Below are 18,106 nucleotides of genomic sequence, written 5' to 3' on the forward strand. Positions count from 1 at the left end.
AGCGGAAGTTGCTCTGCTTCCTTTGTCCAAATGTGCACTGGAGGAAACTCATGTACTGGAAGAAAGGTTCCGGGTCTGGCCTGGAGTGGAGGCGGCGAAATGGAGACGGGGATAGAGGACGGGAGACTGACTCGCCGCCCGATGTTGGCCTCTTCTTGGGGTGCCCCATGCGGGGCCCTGGCCCACAGCCTCCTTCTCACCCGGGATGGCTTCGGCGCCACGGATTTCGACTGCGAGGAGCTGCTGGCGCCACCTGCTCCGGGGTGCGCCAGGCCGGCCGGGACTGGGAGACTGCGCTGTGTGACAGCCACGCTCCTGTGGGAGCCATTGAGGGGCAGCGGGACGGGAGGGGAAGAGGGTCTGGATCCGGGATCTGGAAACCGGGGAGCGCGCTAGCGACCTGGGTAACCGCGGGGCCCAGAGGTGGGAGTGAGGCCCGGGATCCGCGTGTGGGCGGGGCCGGGGTACTTAAAGGTTCGGGGCGGGTTCGGAGGGAAAGCACCCGGGAGGCTGGTGGGAAGGTGACCTGGATGCTCGGTTTGGCAGCTCATCGAGTCTCCTGTCAGAATCAGAATCCTTCACTCCCCCAACGAACCAACAAATAAAAACCTCTGTCGACCAAAACAAGCTTGAAGAAATAGTCCCAGCTATAGAGAATCGATTTCATTTTTAAACAGATACTTTTGTATTTTATTCATTTTTGCCTCCAACTGCTTGGCATGCATTAGGGTGCTCTGGGAAGTTATTAAAGGAAATGAAGTAGAATGCAAATGATCAAGGAAAAAGTAGAGGGGAAAGCCCTGATGTCTGAAGCATCCATTTCCTTGTGAATTCTGTATTGAGCCTTTGTTAGTTGCTTGGCAAGGTGGTTGGACCGCTAGGGCAAATGTAAGCAAACAAGAAGCAGATTTCAATAACTGGCCTAATCAGGGGTTATGAGCAGGGTTCCTAGAGCTGTGCTGTGTCATATTCTTAACAATTTTCTTTTCAGCCAGAATCTGGTGGTTTTGAAGAGGAGCCTTAAAAGCCAAGAGGAAAACCCCTGTTTCCTTTACCTGAGGTGTGACCCTAATGGTGGTGAAGAAGTCGTTTCTATTGGCATTTTAAGTTCAGCAAGAAATATGGAAGTATACTCAGGAGAGTAGGGGAACCAGTAGGGGAAGGAATATTTGCACTGTTCTGGATAACAGGTTTGTCACACATGCACAAGAGTTCTTCTGAAGTAGTGTTTTTCTTTTCCTCAGCTTTTACAATATTTATTGATTGTCGGTGGTGTCAGAATTAGGGAAGAGAAGATAAAAACATACAAGCAGGCAAGGAACATTATACCTTTAAGGGATCTTAAAGACAGTCTATTTTTATAAATGTAAAAATTTATAGCTTAATAGAGGGAAGGTGATGTGGTAGAGAGGCATAGCTAGTTACTAAACTGTCTAGACCAGAGTTCAGTCCTTTTTCTGCTTCTTGGAACTCTCCATAGACTCACAATGGACTGCGTTCCAAACGTTACTTTGTTCTTCAGTTTGAAATTTTGAACATACTTTTCGGTATCAAGCCCGTGGTAAATATTGCATGAGTCCAAGACTATTACACCAACCCATTTAATCCATAATTCAGCCTTTTATAGTTTTTTTTTTAAAGATTTATTTATTTTTTATTTATTTAATTCCCCTCCCCTTCCCTGGTTGTCTGTTTTCTGTGTCTTTTTGCTGCGTCTTGTTTCTTTGTCCGCTTCTGTTGTCGTCAGCGGCAAGGGAAGTGTGGGCAGCGCCATTCCTCCTTCGCGCTGGGCAGCTCTCCTTACAGGCGCACTCCTTGCGCGTGGGGCTCCCCTACACGGGGGACACCCCTGTGCGACACTGCACTCCTTGCGTGCATCAGCACTGCGCATGGGCCAGCTGCACACGGGTCAAGGAGGCCCGGGGCTTGAACCGCGGACCTCCCATGTGGTAGACAGATGCACTAACCACTGGGCCAAAGTCCGTTTCCCAGCCTTTTATAGTTAGATCATTTCTCTGATTTCTTATGAAGTTCCTATCTCTCCTTAATATAACCCAAATTATAAACTATTTTGTATATTGTGCATATTGAAAAGAATAGCTAAATAGCTGCATTTTTTTATCTTTAGTATGTGCTGTGTGGTATGTGATGTTTTGTAGATTACCTCATTTATTTCTCATGCAGGTAGTAAGTTTCAGAGGCAGGGTTTGCAGACAGGCCATTTCAGTAGGGAGCACTAACTCTTTGAGTCGTATCAGGGACACTGATTCTCTGGATTTAAGGATTGGTCTAGAAATCTATTTTTTAAATTTTACTATTAAAAATATGATATAAATGTAAATATATAACTTTAATTCTATTTTATTTTTAGTGAACATGAGAAGATTGTTTTGTACAAAAAATATCTAAAATTGGAGTCCTCCACACTTGCTTGTAAAATAAAGGTAAGTTGGCATGAAATTTTAAATAATTTGACAACTACAAATGTTTTTCTATAATATGTACTTATTTTCTGTTGGTTTGGTAATGTGATTAGTACAACTAGGTCCTAAATACTTAATGAACATGGAAAAAAGACATTAACAACCCTTTTCATGGTTGAATTCATCTTTAAAAAAATTTTTTTTAATTAGCTATGAAATTAACATTATGTAATATTGTTAACACAGTTTCTGTATTTGGAAATCTTGGGAAAGCTAAGAAAAAGAAAAAAAAAATTCTATCTTTATGTGAAACTTAACGGTGCCAAGGAAACCATAAAAATCTTGGCCCCATTTTATCAGAAAAATAACAAAATTAGAGAAGTTACCAGACAAGAGCACTTAAAAGTTAAAAGGGGGAAGCGGACTTGGCCCAGTGGTTAGGGCCTTCGTCTACCACACGGGAGGTCAGCGGTTCAAACCCCAGGCCTCCTTGACCCGTGTGCAGCTGGCCCATGCGCAGTGCTGATGCGCACAAGGAGTGCCGTGCCATGCAGGAGTGTCCCCGCATAGGGGAGCCCCACATGTGAGGAGAGCCGCCCAGCGCAAAAGAAAGATCAGTCTGCCCAGAAATGGTACTGCACACACGGAGAGCTAACACAACAAGATGATGCAACAAAAAAAGAAACACAGATTCCCATGCCGCTGACAACAGAAGCAGACAAAGAAGAACATGCAGCAAATAGACACAGAGATCACACACCGGGGGGGTGGGCGGGTGGGAAGGGGAGAGAAATTAAAAAAAAAAAAGTTAAAGGAATTTCAACTGGTATCTTGAGTTTTGAGAAAAATCATTGAGGTGAACTACAGTGGTATATGAGCCAGAGCTCCTAAGCCTTGAATATTAATCCTCTATTGCTGACTACCTGAGTAGCCATGGACAGATCTCTTCATCAATTTGGACCCACCCAATGGGTAAAACTAGTGGACTTAAAGAAAATAAATCTTTGGACTCTTACTATCTCTAAAATTCTGTCCTACTATTATTACTTTATAGATGATTATGAGACTTACTTTGTTTGTTTAGTTTTCATTTTAAATATGTTCAGTCTTACAGAACAGATACAAAAAAAAATCATACCCCATGCAGAGAGCGCCAATATAACTCTACCACTCTCAGATACCCAGATCCACCAATTTTAACGTTTGCCACATTTGCTATATTATTCTGTCCATCTATATATATCTGTCAATCCATTTTCTGAACAAAGAGTATAGGTTGTATATAACATGCTCCTTAAACACTTAATACTGCCATATACATTTCCTAAGACAAGGATATTCCCTTATGTAACCACCTTAAATGTAATTAACAAGTTCAAGAAATTTAACAATGATACAAAGTTTATAGTCTATATTCCAATTTTTTCACGTGTCCCAATAATTTCCTTTTGAAACATTTATCCTCCCTTCCCAGATCCCATCCAGTATCATGTATTATATTTAATTGTCATTGTCTCTTTGGTTGATCTTTTTTTTTAATTCTGGGAATATATATATAATATAAACTTTCCCATCTCAACCACTCCCAAGCATGCCATTCAGTGGGACTGGTCACGTTCACAACATTGCAGTACCCTCAGCACTTTCCATTACTAAAACTTCCCATCTTCCCAAACAGAAAACCTACACTTATTATGCATTAGCTCTGCATTCCCCCTACCCCCACCCTTGGCACCCTGTGCTATAACTTCTGTCTCTAGGAGCTTCCATAATCGCCAATATTTTTAAGACCTGTACCAGTCTTTGCAGATTGACCCATGTGAGTGCTCTCCTTTAGGGCCTATCCATACAATGAGTTTAGAGACTAGTTCCAGGCCAGAGCATAGGAGCTGCCCTGACCTTTTCTGCATATATGTCCTGTCTTAGGCATGCACATGTGGCCCTAGGAATTTCCCCGCCTACATCATTCTGGATGCCCCCTCTTCCCTAGGAAATAGTTTTCCTCATGGTCCTGGGCACTGCACTCTATGTCCCTCATCTAGCAATCTCTTATCCCCGGCAGCATGACTTGATTGCTGTATAGCAGTCAAGTTCTGGGATAGCAAGCCCTTCACACCACCAGCAGACAGATTGGACCCAACAGACATGCTCCCAATATGTCCATGAGGGTTATCCTGCTGCCTCCAGAACTGGACCTAGGGATAAACCCTGGGAATGGGGCCAGACTCTGTGCTAAGCTGGTGAGGGGTGAGGAAGAAGCTATCCAGGGAGCCATATGATCTATTGTTTTTAAGTAGCCTTTTTCTTGATTCAGCACTCACTTTTTTTACTGTAGTCCTTAACTGGTTTCTGGAGCTTTGAGAATGATGTTTCTGCCAGTTCTTGCTGGTTGTTCAAATGTTCAATTGTTTTATGGGGAGATGGATCCCTGAAGCATCTCACTCTGCCATCCTGATTGGTGCGGGCTCCTCTTCCCTCGTCTTTTTTTTGGTGGTACCAGGGATTGAACCCAGAACCGATGCATGGAAAGCAGGTACTCAACCACTGAACTACTTCTGCTCCCCCTCTTGTCCTTTGTAATAGCAAAAGTTCTTTCAAAGGACTGTGCCAATAGCTCTGGTTATAAGGATATAATGGAGCCTAAACCGTCTGACTGGCAAACGACTTTAGAGTGGGATAAAGCCTCAGACTTGCTGCCACATTTTCTACAACTCTTATTTGAAAAAAACATATCCAAAGCAGCTTTGCGCACACAACTGATCTGGCTGATCCCCGGTCCTGTTTTGAAAATTGGAAGTCCAAAATTAGACGTAAGCAAGGTATGCTTTCTCCCCAAAGTCTTTAATATTCTGGTATAGGCCACTGGGAGTTCTTGGGCTTCATTATCTTGTTTGTATCCCTGCTTTACATCACATGACAACATCCTCACCTTTCTCCCAAATCATTAATTTTTAAGCCACTAAGCTTTGAGCTGGGTAGTTGTTTTAGTTTCCTAGTTGCTAAAACACTTACTATGCAATGGGATGCCTTAAACAACAGGAATTTATTGGGTCACAGTTTTGAAACTAGGAAAAGTCCAAAATCCAGGCATCAGCAAGGTAATGCTTCCTCCCCATAGACTGTGGCGTGCTGTGACTGGTTGACAAGGATACTTGGTCCTTGGCTTTTCTGTCACATGGCAGTGCACTCAGTGCTGTCTTCTCCTTTCTCCTTTGGGTTCTGTTGACTTCTAACTTCTGGCTGTTCCCTGTGGCTTCTCCCGCTCTCTAACTGAATTTCATTCCTGACACTTAACTCTTAAACTAAGAGAAAATATGTGATTTTTAACAGCAAGTAGGTAGCAAACTTATAGAACATATTATTCCAAGACATTGTTTTATGTAGCATATACTAATAGCTTAGAAAGTGGTTTAAGTAGATTGGTTCATTTTGCATATATATAGAAGTACCCCCTGTATTCCAGACAACTGTACTAAGCATTTATAAAATAAAGTAGCCCTCCTGTTGTTTATATTCCAGTGGGGAAAGACCCATAATAATCATACTCAATGAGGGTCATTTCATTTAAGGAAATATAGGCCTTATCTGGGCCAATGGTATATGAAGTTTAGAATAATAATAGTAACCAATGTGTATTTTTTAGCACTTATTGGTAGGACTGAAATTTTAATATATAATCCTCACAACAACCATGCAAAATCATTGTTATTATCCTCCTTCATTTTACTCCTAACTGAGGTTTCAATATTTGATGAAGTTCACACAGGCTGTAAGTAGCAGAGTCATCATTTGAACCTAGACCTTTCTGACTCCGAAGGCTCTTCCCTTACCAAAGCTACTCTAGTGTCCATATCATCCATGAATTGCCTTTTGGTTCAGAGACATGGATAGAATGAAGCACCGTAAAACATTGAAAAACTGATTAATAAAGAGACAAAAAGAGCTAGGTTCCAGGCCAGACTTGTACTACTTGAAAATCAACCCTGACTTCTTCCTTTTATATCTGTAAAACAGTGAGTTATATTAAGTCTTCTTGGGATTTCTTTATAATGCTAATTCTAAAAGACTGGCTTAAATTTAGCATTTCAGAAAGTACTTTGAATGGGCTCCCAGACAGCCTTATTTTGTTTTATTTTGCATTTAAGTTGCAGCATATTAACATTCTCAAATTGGTCTAGTTTACTTTTAGTTCCTTACATGCAGTAAGTAAAACTTTATTTTACCCCCTTTTATATTTCCCATGTAATTTTTTAGTTTAAGAAGGACATTGTTTTATTTAAATTGCTCTTCTGAGCCTCAAAATAATTTGGAAGTTCCGACAATTACTATTTTAGGTAAAAGCTTCAAAATGTGAAAGTACATTTAAAGTTTTTTTGCTTTCCTGAATACTTTACTCTTGCTTAGTTAATACAAAGAACTGACCTTATATGGTGATTATTGCTTAATATTATTTTCTGGAACTTTTGTTTTGTAATAGATGCTCTCCTTTGGTGAAAAGCAGTGTGTCTTCATCAGTAAAATTGTGGTACACATGAAATTTGCTTCAGCAAATTCTTCAGCAGGGTCTCCTGTGCTAGGATCCAGGATACACCTAGATAGGGTTCAAACCATGATGGAATCCATGGGCTCAAAGTTATCACCTGGAGCTCAGCAACTGATGAATATGGTTAGGTTTCAGCAGCGGGTAAGTAGAAATGGATATCTTTACCAGATATTATTATAAAATTTCATAAGAGATGGCTTTTAATAAGAACGTGTAGTGACTTAAAATTTTTTCCTTTGACTTTGTATTCTTTTTTTTTTTTTTTTTTTTACAGCACTGTGCAGTTTTATTAACCATTCAAGTACAGTAGCATCTGGTAAAATTGGGACAGAATTGGGATTTAAAAGTGAACAGATATTCAGCATCTAACAGTTTGAGAGAAGCCACTACATACTCTTTTCACAAACATATTTTCACAGAGCCAATACAGTACTAGCCATTAACCCAGTACACCAAGTGTACTGAAGTAGAAAAGATGCAACAAGAAAAATAGCTACATTAGAAAGACCTCAATACTTTAGAAAAAGAGTAAAACACTTTTAATTTCTCCCCTTTAGCCCCTAAAACAACATCATACAGTCTATATAGTCCTACATCAACTTCTAGAATATTTGTCAGGAGGGAAAAAATACAATGACACTGGCCAATACAGTCTTTGGATATTTAGGAAGGGGAGGGGGAGAAAGTCAGTTCTCAAAACAAATTAGTCAGCTTCAGTCTCATCAGCAGGATCTTTGGATTCTTTGTTCTTCCGTACTTCTTCAATGTGCTTGTCCTTTTCTCGCAAACGTTCCAGTTTGGCAGCCATTTGTGCCTCTCGGTTCTCTTTTTTGGCTTCCATTTTGTGGGTCAATTTCTCTTCCGCCATTTTACTGAAGTTGTTGTTCTCTTCTATTGCTTTCTGAAGCACTTCTTTCTCATCTCTGGTTTCTCAGCAAGCTGCTTCAAGACCTCAGCTTCATGGGACTTGCGTCTTTCTTCTGCAGCTTCTAACTTCTTCTGAATTTCCTCCAGGGAAAGATCCTTCTTCTTTGGAGGGGAAAGGGGAAAATCTGGGACAGATTCTTTTGACCGAGGGCTGAGTATCAGCTCAAAGGCCTGACCTGAGGCACGCTTCTCCAGTTCTTTGACCTGGATATCAGAAGAAGCCATGGTGAATAGAACACAAGAGATTGGCAGTGTAATTTATACAATCCACTGGTAAGGAAAACCCTGCTCGGTCCGAGCCACCTGGCCACACCTGTATTCTTAATTTAACTGTTACCTTATTAGTTTGTAAAAATAACATTTTACAGACCTACTCAGAAAATATTTTGACTCCAGATCTTCACAATTTTCCCTGAATTTATCCACACATTCATTTAGCAAGTATTTATTAAGCTCCTTGTCAATGGACAAAGCACTGATTTAAGCACTTTTGAGAGTGCAAAGAGCCTCATTTAGTGTATAGCCTCTGTTTAAGGCTCATAGAGGATCATAAAGCTACGGCATGTAAGTGGAGAATGATGGTGAGGAAGATTAGGAAAGGCTTACAGAAGGAAAAAGAATTTTATCTCGGCCTTTTAAGAAAAATTTGGAAAGTAAACTTGCGGGGAGGCAATTACAGATGAAGAGGATAACGTGGATAAAGTCTTCAATGCTAGAAGGAATAGGATATAACTAGGAAATAGAAGTTCAATTTCCTTGGAGCAAAGAAATAAGAGGGTACGTTCAAGGGTAGATTGGGACTAGATCATGGAGTACTTTCAATGATCTTTTAAAAGTTTGTAGATGTTTTTGAGTTTATGTTTTTAGAAATTTTAATGCACTGAAAAGTATAAAGTGAATCAGAAGGAAAAATAAATCAGAAGATAGAGAGACTACAAGGAGGAGACCGGCTACACCTTTAATTCCCTATTCCACATGAGAGTTAATGAGAGTCTGGATTTGAAAATGGTAACATGATTGTGATATGAGAAAACAATAAAGCCATTAGGACTTGGCAACCTACTGAACATTGGTGTGAGGGAGAAAACAAGAGTCAAACTTGAAATGGAGATTTGAGGTAGGTGATTCTAATAATGTAATGGAAAGAAGGAAGAAGGATGTTTAGGAGAAAAGAAGAGATGTTTACTTGGGAGCATATTGCGCTTTAGATGTGAATAAAATATAACCTAAAATGATCTTGCAAGTATTTAGAAACACAGGATTGAGGAAAGTTAAATGAACCTTCAGGTTTGACTGGAGGGGAGTTTTGAGAGGTGTCCTTGTTATAGATGACAGGGAAAGTAGTTAATGGAGAGAGAAAAGGCAGGAAGACATTTCTTTGGGGAGCACCTACATTGAAGGACACAGAGAGAGAAAAGTGGAACCCGAAGAGTAGAAGACAGCAGTGTGACAGAGGAGCCAGAGAAAAGGATTCGATGACAGGTGACCTGACTTTTAAGTTCTGGTCCTGACATTATTGGTTGTATGGTTTTTGGCAAGTTGATTCATCCTTGTAAGGATAAATTGCCTCATGTATAAAATCTGAACAATAATACAGCTATGATCATGAGATTAATGTGGAAGTTTAAGAGAAATAATACAAATAAAGATCTCCTTGTAACTTTTTAAATGTTTACAAATATTATATTAGTGTTATTGAAGCAAAGGGCTGAATTAGGAGAATCAGGAGATTTGAGGATTTTGGAAACCATGGGAAGGAGAGTTTAAATTAAGACAGAGGACTCTTCTTTCTCCACCACCATTATCTCACCTCTGTTACCTCTGTTACCTGCAGCACTAAAATCCATTTTCCAGAGTACAACCAGAATGACTTCAAATGTTAATTCAGCCCTTGTACTTCTCCTTGGTAAAGCCCCTTGACCATTTCCCACCACACTTAGAATTAATCCAGATTCCTTACCCTGGCCTTTAAGATCTGGACCCTACTTATCTCTTCAAATTCATCTCTTACCACATTTTGGGGGGGCATCTTGCACAAGACATCTTATATGTGTATTCCTTAAATATCCAAATTAGCTTCTACTTCAGCACTGTAGCACTCTTAACTGTTCTCTTTGCCCAGAACCCCTTTTTCCACATCCTGGCATGACTTTTTAAAAAATTGTTATTCAGATCTTAAATGTTACATCATCAATGAGACCCTTCCCAACCACTAAATTTAAGTAGCTTTTCCCTCCAAAGAGTTTCATCAGGGCCATTTTGACACTTTTGTTGTTTATATATTGGTGTTTTGTTTTTTGGTTTTTTCCTCTCTCTGTAAAATATAAACTTTGCAATCAGAGATCTAGTATCTTTTGTTTCTGGCATCATGTAGGTGAAGAAAATGATCAATTGTTGTGACTTAAATTAGAGAACTTAATTTTATAACCATATGTTAGATTTTTTGTAGAGAAAATATTAAAATATGCTAATGAAATTTTACTAAACATACTTGTAGGTAAAAGTTCTGACTCTACAGTTAGATGGTCTGGGTTCACTTCCCAGTTCTGCCACTTACTAGCTATATTACCTTGGCCAGATGAACTTACTACTGGGATAAGAATAGTAGTAACATATTTCATAAGCATATGGTAATGATTAAATGAGAGAATGCACTATGCCTGACTCAGTAATTACTCAGAATGTTAGCTATCATTATTAATAGTAATAGTGACATTTACTTATTTACCTTATTTAGAATTCTATTCCCTTTGGCGAGCAGCTTGAGTCGGTTTTGGGAAGAACTGGATACAAGCATATGTTTGGACTACAATCATCTGCTTCAGGAGCTTTAGATAAATCATCTTGCACACCTTCTCTGTTCAGATCTGGGTTGACATCTGGAGAAATGACTGAAGACTTAAAAGCTTACATTGATAAAAATACGCAGCCACCTGATGGAGGAAATATTACCAACCTTGATGAACATAAAATCATGCCACAAAACCATGCTTTTCTTGAAAATGACCTTAAAAATTCAGGATCCTCTTTCTTACCAAAGAAAGGAAACTGCAACTCAAATATACCTAAATCTGAGTTGCTTCCTTTCCTTCAGAATTTATGTAGTCAAGTTAACCATCTCCGTGTGGGACATAACACCGAGTGGCAAGAAAACATAATCAAGCCCAGTGAAGGCATTGTTGGTGTTGCGTAAGTGTTTTAAAACATGTTTAGATTTGATAGGTGGGAGAATCAGCTAAAAGGAAATAGATTTGTCTTAAAGATTACTGCCTGAAAATCTGCTACCAGAAATCATTTTAGGGGCTTTTGCATTTTACCATTTACAAACTTGTATGAAATAAATATTTTTCAGTGTAGAATGCATTCCTTTGAAAGGAAGCAAGTGCCCATAACTGAAGGTGTTGAACACTTCTCAGGCATTTTATTGAAGTGGTACAGATATTAGTAGGTGAAATAGAAAGTTATGTGCACAAACGTAAAGGAGTCTTGGGAGCTATTATTTGTACGCTTTTTTGCTGAGTTGTGTTAAAGCCATTGTAATAATAACAGATTTTCTTTGTAGATCACAATTGGAATTTTGGAACCATTGAAAAATATATTAAGATCATACTTGTGGTATAGAGGCTCTTATTCCCTAATCTCATAATCCCAGTTTTTTGGCACTTGAGGTTTCATTGAGAGGTAGCTAAATGTTTAATATAGTCCCCATTCTTTCCATAGATATAGTTTATTGAAATAGCACACTATACTGGAAATTCAGGACTCCAGGCATAGTCCTGGCTGTTAAATCTTAGCATAGATTTTTTTTTTCCCCTTTAAAATGAAGTATTTGGATTACTTGAGTTTATTGTTTAAAGTCTCCAATTAGCATTGAAATTTTAGGAGTGTAATAAGTTAATGGAAAGCATGGTTCTTATCTGTTTAGGATATAGAGAGATTACATTAGTTGTCAAGTGTCGATAGTCTATATTGATAATAAGTTGGTCTACACGGTGAAAAGAAATTTACACTAAACAGGGATTTAAAAAGTACTTGGAATACTTCAGTTATAGACATGAATGAGTAGCCACATTCCTCCCAGGTCGTAACACAACGGATGAACATATGAAGACTGAAAGCTGGAAAGAAGACAACAGACTCGTTAGGGATTTGTGGGGACAAAGAACAACTGTGGTGAGCTGGTTGGTTGGTTGGTTGGTTTGTCTGTCTGTATCCTGGATGAGGTGCCAGAGAAGTCTGCAACCCAGGACCATGAACTGGCACAGGCAATAAAAGCTCTAAGAAAAGCCTGTTCCTGATAGGCAAGGAACCAGGAAAAGGAAGGTCTAACAACAGAAAATATTTTCAACAATACCCACCCTTCTCAATCCAAACACCTATGGAAGTACTGAGGTACTCCCAACCCCATGGAAAGAGGAAGTGGCACTCTGGTTTCCCTCTGTGGTGATGTCAGCAAGCCACATCGGGAGCTGATCTTTCATCCTGCTCTGAGAAGAAAGAACCAAGCAACATTCTGATTATTTTGCTGGAGTTGTTTCTGCAGGGCCAAGCAAGATGTTGGGGTCAAGTACAGGCCTGAACTTTTGTCCCAGTCCTTGCAAAATCAGGTGGTGCTACAATTTCCTGATCAGGATGGTGATGGGAGGGAAGAAAGAATGTTGGGTTGTAAAAGTAATTGAATAAATAATATCTGAAGTTTTCCCAAATTGTTAAAAAGCATAAATTTACAAGTTTAAGAAACTGAGCAAACCCCAAACAAGATAACCCAAAGAAATCCACACCAGGACACATCATAATCTTCTGATGAGAAAAGACGACAAAGAGAGAAATAGATACAGAAGATCACACAGTGAATGGACACAGCAAAAACAGCAGGGAGGGGGAGGAGGATAGAAAGGGAAAAAAAGTAAAATGTAGACAGGTGTAAATATAACAGACCATCCTTCTCATGAGTTTCTTAAATCATATTTGATAACTGAAGCAAAAATCATAACACCATATGATATAGTGCTCAATGTATATATAGAAAATATCTTAGTTATATTTTAAAAGTGAAAAGGCTAAAGTGACTTATGAGGATGTAAGATTTCTACATTTTTATCAAAGTAAAATACCAATACCAGTACGCTTCAATAAGTTGCATATATTTTCTAATACCTAGAAACTATGCTAAGAGATACATATAAAATAATATATTCAAAACTGCTATAAATACTTCAAAACAAAATTCTAAAAAATGTTCAAGTAATCCACAGGAAGGCAAGAAAAAAGAAATTACAAACTTTAGCCTAACAAATCAATAATTACTTTAAATGTGTTTAAATACATCAATTAAAAGAGATTGACAGAGGATTTAAAAAAAAACCACAACCCAATTACATGCAGTTGTCAAGATGTTTAGTACAAATGTAATGACATACATCAGTTGAATGCAAAAAGATGTTAAAAGTTATGCCGTGCAAAATTTTTAAAAAGCAGGAGTGCCTATATTAATATCAGGTAAAGTAGTTTTCAGAACAAAGAAATTTACTAAGAGAAAGAGGGATATTGCATAATGAAAAATGACCACAAATGAAGACATAGTGATCCTAATGTATATATACCAAACAACACAGCTTCTAAATACATGATGAAAAATCTGATAGATCTGAAAGGAGAAATAGACAAATCCACAATTATAATTGTCATTTGTCACTGTCAGCTATTGATAAAACTAGTAGACCAGCAAAAGTAGAGAAGAACTTTGGATCTTATCCAAAAATAGGATCTAGTTGACATTTTTAGAGCACTCCATCCAAGAACAGCAGAATATACATTGTTTTCAAACACCAATGGAGGAGTCACTGAGATAGACTCTGTCTTTGGCCATAAAGCAAACCTCAACAAATTTAGAGAATAGAGATCCTATGCTGGATGTTCTCCAGCCATAAAGGAATCAAACTAGAAATCAATACCAGAAAGCTGCAAGAAAATCTCCAAACACTTGGAAATTAAACAGCACATATCTAAATAATCCATGGGTCAAAAGAAAGTCCAAAAGGCAATGGAAACAAACATAAAATTGAATGGAAAGTAAAAATGATAACATCAAAATTTATGAGATACAACTAAAGCAGTGCTGAAAGGCAAAATTTTTCACATCATATGCATACAATAGAAGTTAGGAAAGGTCTCAAATCAGTAATTAATTTATTACCTCAGGAAACTAGAAAAAAACAGCAAAGTAAACCCAGTGCTAGCATAAGGAAGAAAGTGATAGAGCAGAAATCAATGAAATTGAAAACAGCAAACAGTAAAGAATATCAGTGAAACAAAAGTTGGTTGTGGGGAGCAGATGTGGCTCAAGCAGTTGGGCATCCACCTTCCACATGGGATGTCCCTAGTTTGATTCCCAATGCCTCCTAAAAGAAGACACACAGACAATGAGCAGACAAAGGACAGACAGACAAGGGTGCCATCTTCAGCAGGGGGAAGTTGGCAGAGGGGGCGAATCAATAACATTGATAAACTATTAGCAAGACTGGCAAAGGTAAAAAAAGAGAAGATTCAAATTACCAGTATCAAGAATATAACAGATATCATTACAAATCCTGTGGCCATTAAAGAAACTCATAAACTTAGAGGAAATGTACCTATTCTCAGAAAAACTACAACAACAATACCAGATGAAATAGATTATCAGAATAATTCCTTAACCATCGAAGAACTTGAATTTAAAATTTCCTGAGAAAGAAATGTCAATAGTTTCACTGGAGAATTCTACCAAGCAGTTAAAAGAAGACGTAACAAATTTTGCACAATCTCTTCCAAAATACAGAATTTCTTTTACAAGGCTAAATTTATCTCATATCAAAACTTGATAGAGACAGTACAAAAAATGAAAACCATAAACTAATATTGCTAATGAATTAGACACAAGAATTCTCAACAAAATATTAACAAATCAAGTCCAACAATATTAAAAGGAATTATACCCATGACCAAGTGGAATTTATTCTAGATATGTAAGGCTGGCTCAGTTTTCAAAAATTAATGTAACCTACCATATAAGAAGCTCTAGAATAAAATTCATACGATCATATAAATTGACACAGAGTATGTGACAAAATCTAACACCCATCTACAATTTTAAAACAACCTCAGAAAACTAGGGGTTGAGGGGACTTTCTCAACCTCATAAAAGGCATTTATGAGAAATCTGCAGCTGATCTCATGCTTTTCTTCTAAATGAGAAACATGGTAAGGATATCCAATCTCACTACTTCTATTAAACATGGTACTAGAAGTTCTAGCCACTGCAGTAAGGCAAGAAAAAGAGTTAAAATGCATACCAATTGGAAAGAAAGAAAGACAGCCCTCCTTACTTGTAGGGGATCTACATAGAAAATCTCAACAAATGTACGCATTCCCCCAAAATGCTTAGAACTAATAGGTGAATTCACCTAGGTCACAGGATGCCAGATCAATAAGCAAAAATCAATTATATACAAACAATGACATGTAAAATCTGAAATTAAAAATATCCTTAAAATAATGACATACATAGTATGAATATAACAACATGCAGGATCCATATACTAAAAATGCTAACATGCTGAAGAAAGAAAGGAATAAATAAATAAATGAACAGACATAACTATGTTCATGGATTGGAAGACTCAAAGATGCCAGTTCTTTCCATATTGATATATAGGCTTCACACAATTCCAGTCAAAATTTCACCAAATATTTGACAGAGGACTCTTACCTAGAATATGTAAGGAATTCTCAAAACTCAACAGGAAAAAAAACAATGCAATAAAATTAGAAGATGTGCAAGGCATGAAGCTATATTTCTCTGAAGAAGATTCGGTGAATAGCAGATAAGGACATGTAATGAAATTCAGCATCATTAGGCATTAGGAAACTACATTATAAGATTATGAGGTATCACACCTATGAAAAGAGCCAAAATAAAAATCAGTGAAGATATCAAATGCTGATGAGTATGTGGAAAAACATCTCTCATCTATTGCTAGTAGGGATATAAAATGTACAGCCACTCTGGAAAAGAGTTTGGCAGATTCCTTAAAAATTAAATATTATTCACCCATCAATCATACTTCTGAGCATGTATCCAGAAACATGAAAACTTATGTTCATACAAAAATATTTGTATACTTAATAAATGTTTATACAATTAAAGAAATAAGAATGTGTAGGACATTCAGGATTCTGATTGCCTGGTGAGTATGTATATTAGAACCTGAAAATACATTGTAAGGAGACAGAAGACAGTCATAGAAACAGGAGAAAGAGGATCAGCATTGTATGTTGGCTGCTTAGTTTCATTGTTTTTTATAATGTAAGGAGTAGTATTTTTATTTGCTTGTTTATGTATTTATAGAGTGGAAGAGTTACCTGTTTACTCCTACTTGGAAAAAATCCTTTCTAAAAATATGGAACTAATGGAGAAGAAACTCACAGACTACATTGATCAGCGAATATATAAACTCCAGGAGCACATAGATAATAAGATTGCTTTGTTAATGAACTTACTACAAAATCCCAACTCTCCACCCACTGGGATGCCTCTAAGGCATTGTGACTCTGGAGAAAAACTTTCAAATGGAGAAAGATAAGTGGGTAATGTATAAAACATACTTAAGATATTTATTACTTATTTATTACAAAGCCAAAACCTGAAAAAGTTTACAGAAAGCAAGTATTTGATATCCTTTGGGGATTATCCTCTTTTTTTTTTTTTTAAAGATTTCTTTATTTATTTAATTTCCCCCCCTCCTCTGGTTGTCTGTTCTTGGTGTCTGTTTGCTGCGTCTTGTTTCTTTGTCCGCTTCTGTTGTTGTCAGCGGCATGGGAAGTGTGGGTGGCGCCATTCCTGGGCAGGCTGCACTTTCTTTTCACGCTGGGCGGCTTTCCTCACGGGCGCACTCCTTGCGCGTGGGGCTCCCCCACGTGGGGGATACCCTTGCGTGGCACGGCACTCCTTGCGCGCATCAGCACTGCGCATGGCCAGCTCCACACGGGTCAAGGAGGCCCGGGGTTTGAACCGCGGACCTCCCATATGGTAGACGGACGCCCTAACCACTGGGCCAAAGTCCGTTTCCTGGGATTATCCTCTTATTACCATAAAGAGACCTCTGTGTTCATTTTTCCTGCACCTGTCATAAATCCAGTCTTATACACTAAAAATTAACATGAAAAAGTCATAAATTATTCTTGCAAGCAGTATTTTTCACTCTCAAAACTTTTGTGTTGAGTATCTGTTTGTTTTTTAGTATTTCTCATGCAATTCATTATTTTGTTTTGTATATGTTTATGACTTAAGTACTTTGCAATTTATACCAGGATTTTATTTTGTAGTTTTATGGGTGTGAGAAAGCATGCTTAGAGTATTTGATTGATAGCTTTGCTTTTGGTAATTGATTGTTCTTGGAAAATGGTATACTTAAGATTTGGAACCTTTAATTTCAGATCAACTACATTTTATATTGCTATCTCAGATAAATGATTAAATGTGATGTTTGGCACACATAAAATTAGTTCACATTGAGGCTGTTAATATTTGTTCTTCTACCTTATAGCGCTAGATAAGGAAGTGAAATCAGAACTGGCCTATTCCTTGTTAGGATTATTACTTTGGATTTAATGCTTGATGTTTAATGGGATTAAATAATACTGTTGTTTTCTCTCAATAAACACGGCAGTATAGGTAAGTCTCTATGTGCTGGGATAGGTTCATCTTTCCAAGTCCTTTTGTAGTGTGTTTAAAGTACAAAATTCTGAGGCTCTTTACTTTAACGGATTAAGGCATATGAATTAAGGAGATTGCAGTTCACTCTGGCAGACTTAATTTTCAGAAATCGTAACTATTGTATGTTTTAAAGGGTATTATATTTGCAATAAAAATAAATGCATCTACTGTGGAAACTACTTGTCTCAAGTAAATTAGATATTCATTTTCACCTAATATTTGTTTAAAATGTTTTGTATTTTTGAAAAGGAACGTTTTACACTCTTAATATTTTGGTAAATTTATTTCTTTAAAATGAGAGCTAACTTACATATAACGCTTGTTCATTTCCATTGTTTTAGTTTGCTAAAGACTACCAAAATATACCAGAAATGGGTTGATTTTTACAACAGGGATTTACTAACTTATTAAGCCTACAGTTCTGAGGCGATGAAAGTGTCCAAATCAAGGTGTCATCAG

The 18,106-nt window shown here is 37.8% G+C and overlaps 1 protein-coding gene and 1 pseudogene across 1 annotated transcript; one reads left to right on the forward strand and one right to left on the reverse strand.

Annotated features, from left to right (window-relative positions):
• The first annotated feature begins 19 nt into the window (after positions 1 to 19).
• Positions 20 to 17,823, forward strand: LOC101418044 (ATPase PAAT-like). The gene is given in 7 exon segments (XM_058298227.2): positions 20 to 263; positions 992 to 1,141; positions 1,143 to 1,190; positions 2,372 to 2,444; positions 6,901 to 7,107; positions 10,631 to 11,082; positions 16,280 to 17,823. Coding segments are annotated over 7 exon segments (1,398 nt in total). The 5' UTR covers positions 20 to 30; the 3' UTR covers positions 16,515 to 17,823.
• On the reverse strand, positions 7,614 to 8,196 carry LOC131278662 (stathmin pseudogene; annotated as a pseudogene).
• Positions 17,824 to 18,106: the final 283 nt, after the last annotated feature.

This window comes from Dasypus novemcinctus, chromosome 6 (assembly GCF_030445035.2).
Source record: "Dasypus novemcinctus isolate mDasNov1 chromosome 6, mDasNov1.1.hap2, whole genome shotgun sequence".
Taxonomy (NCBI): Eukaryota; Metazoa; Chordata; class Mammalia; order Cingulata; family Dasypodidae; genus Dasypus; species Dasypus novemcinctus.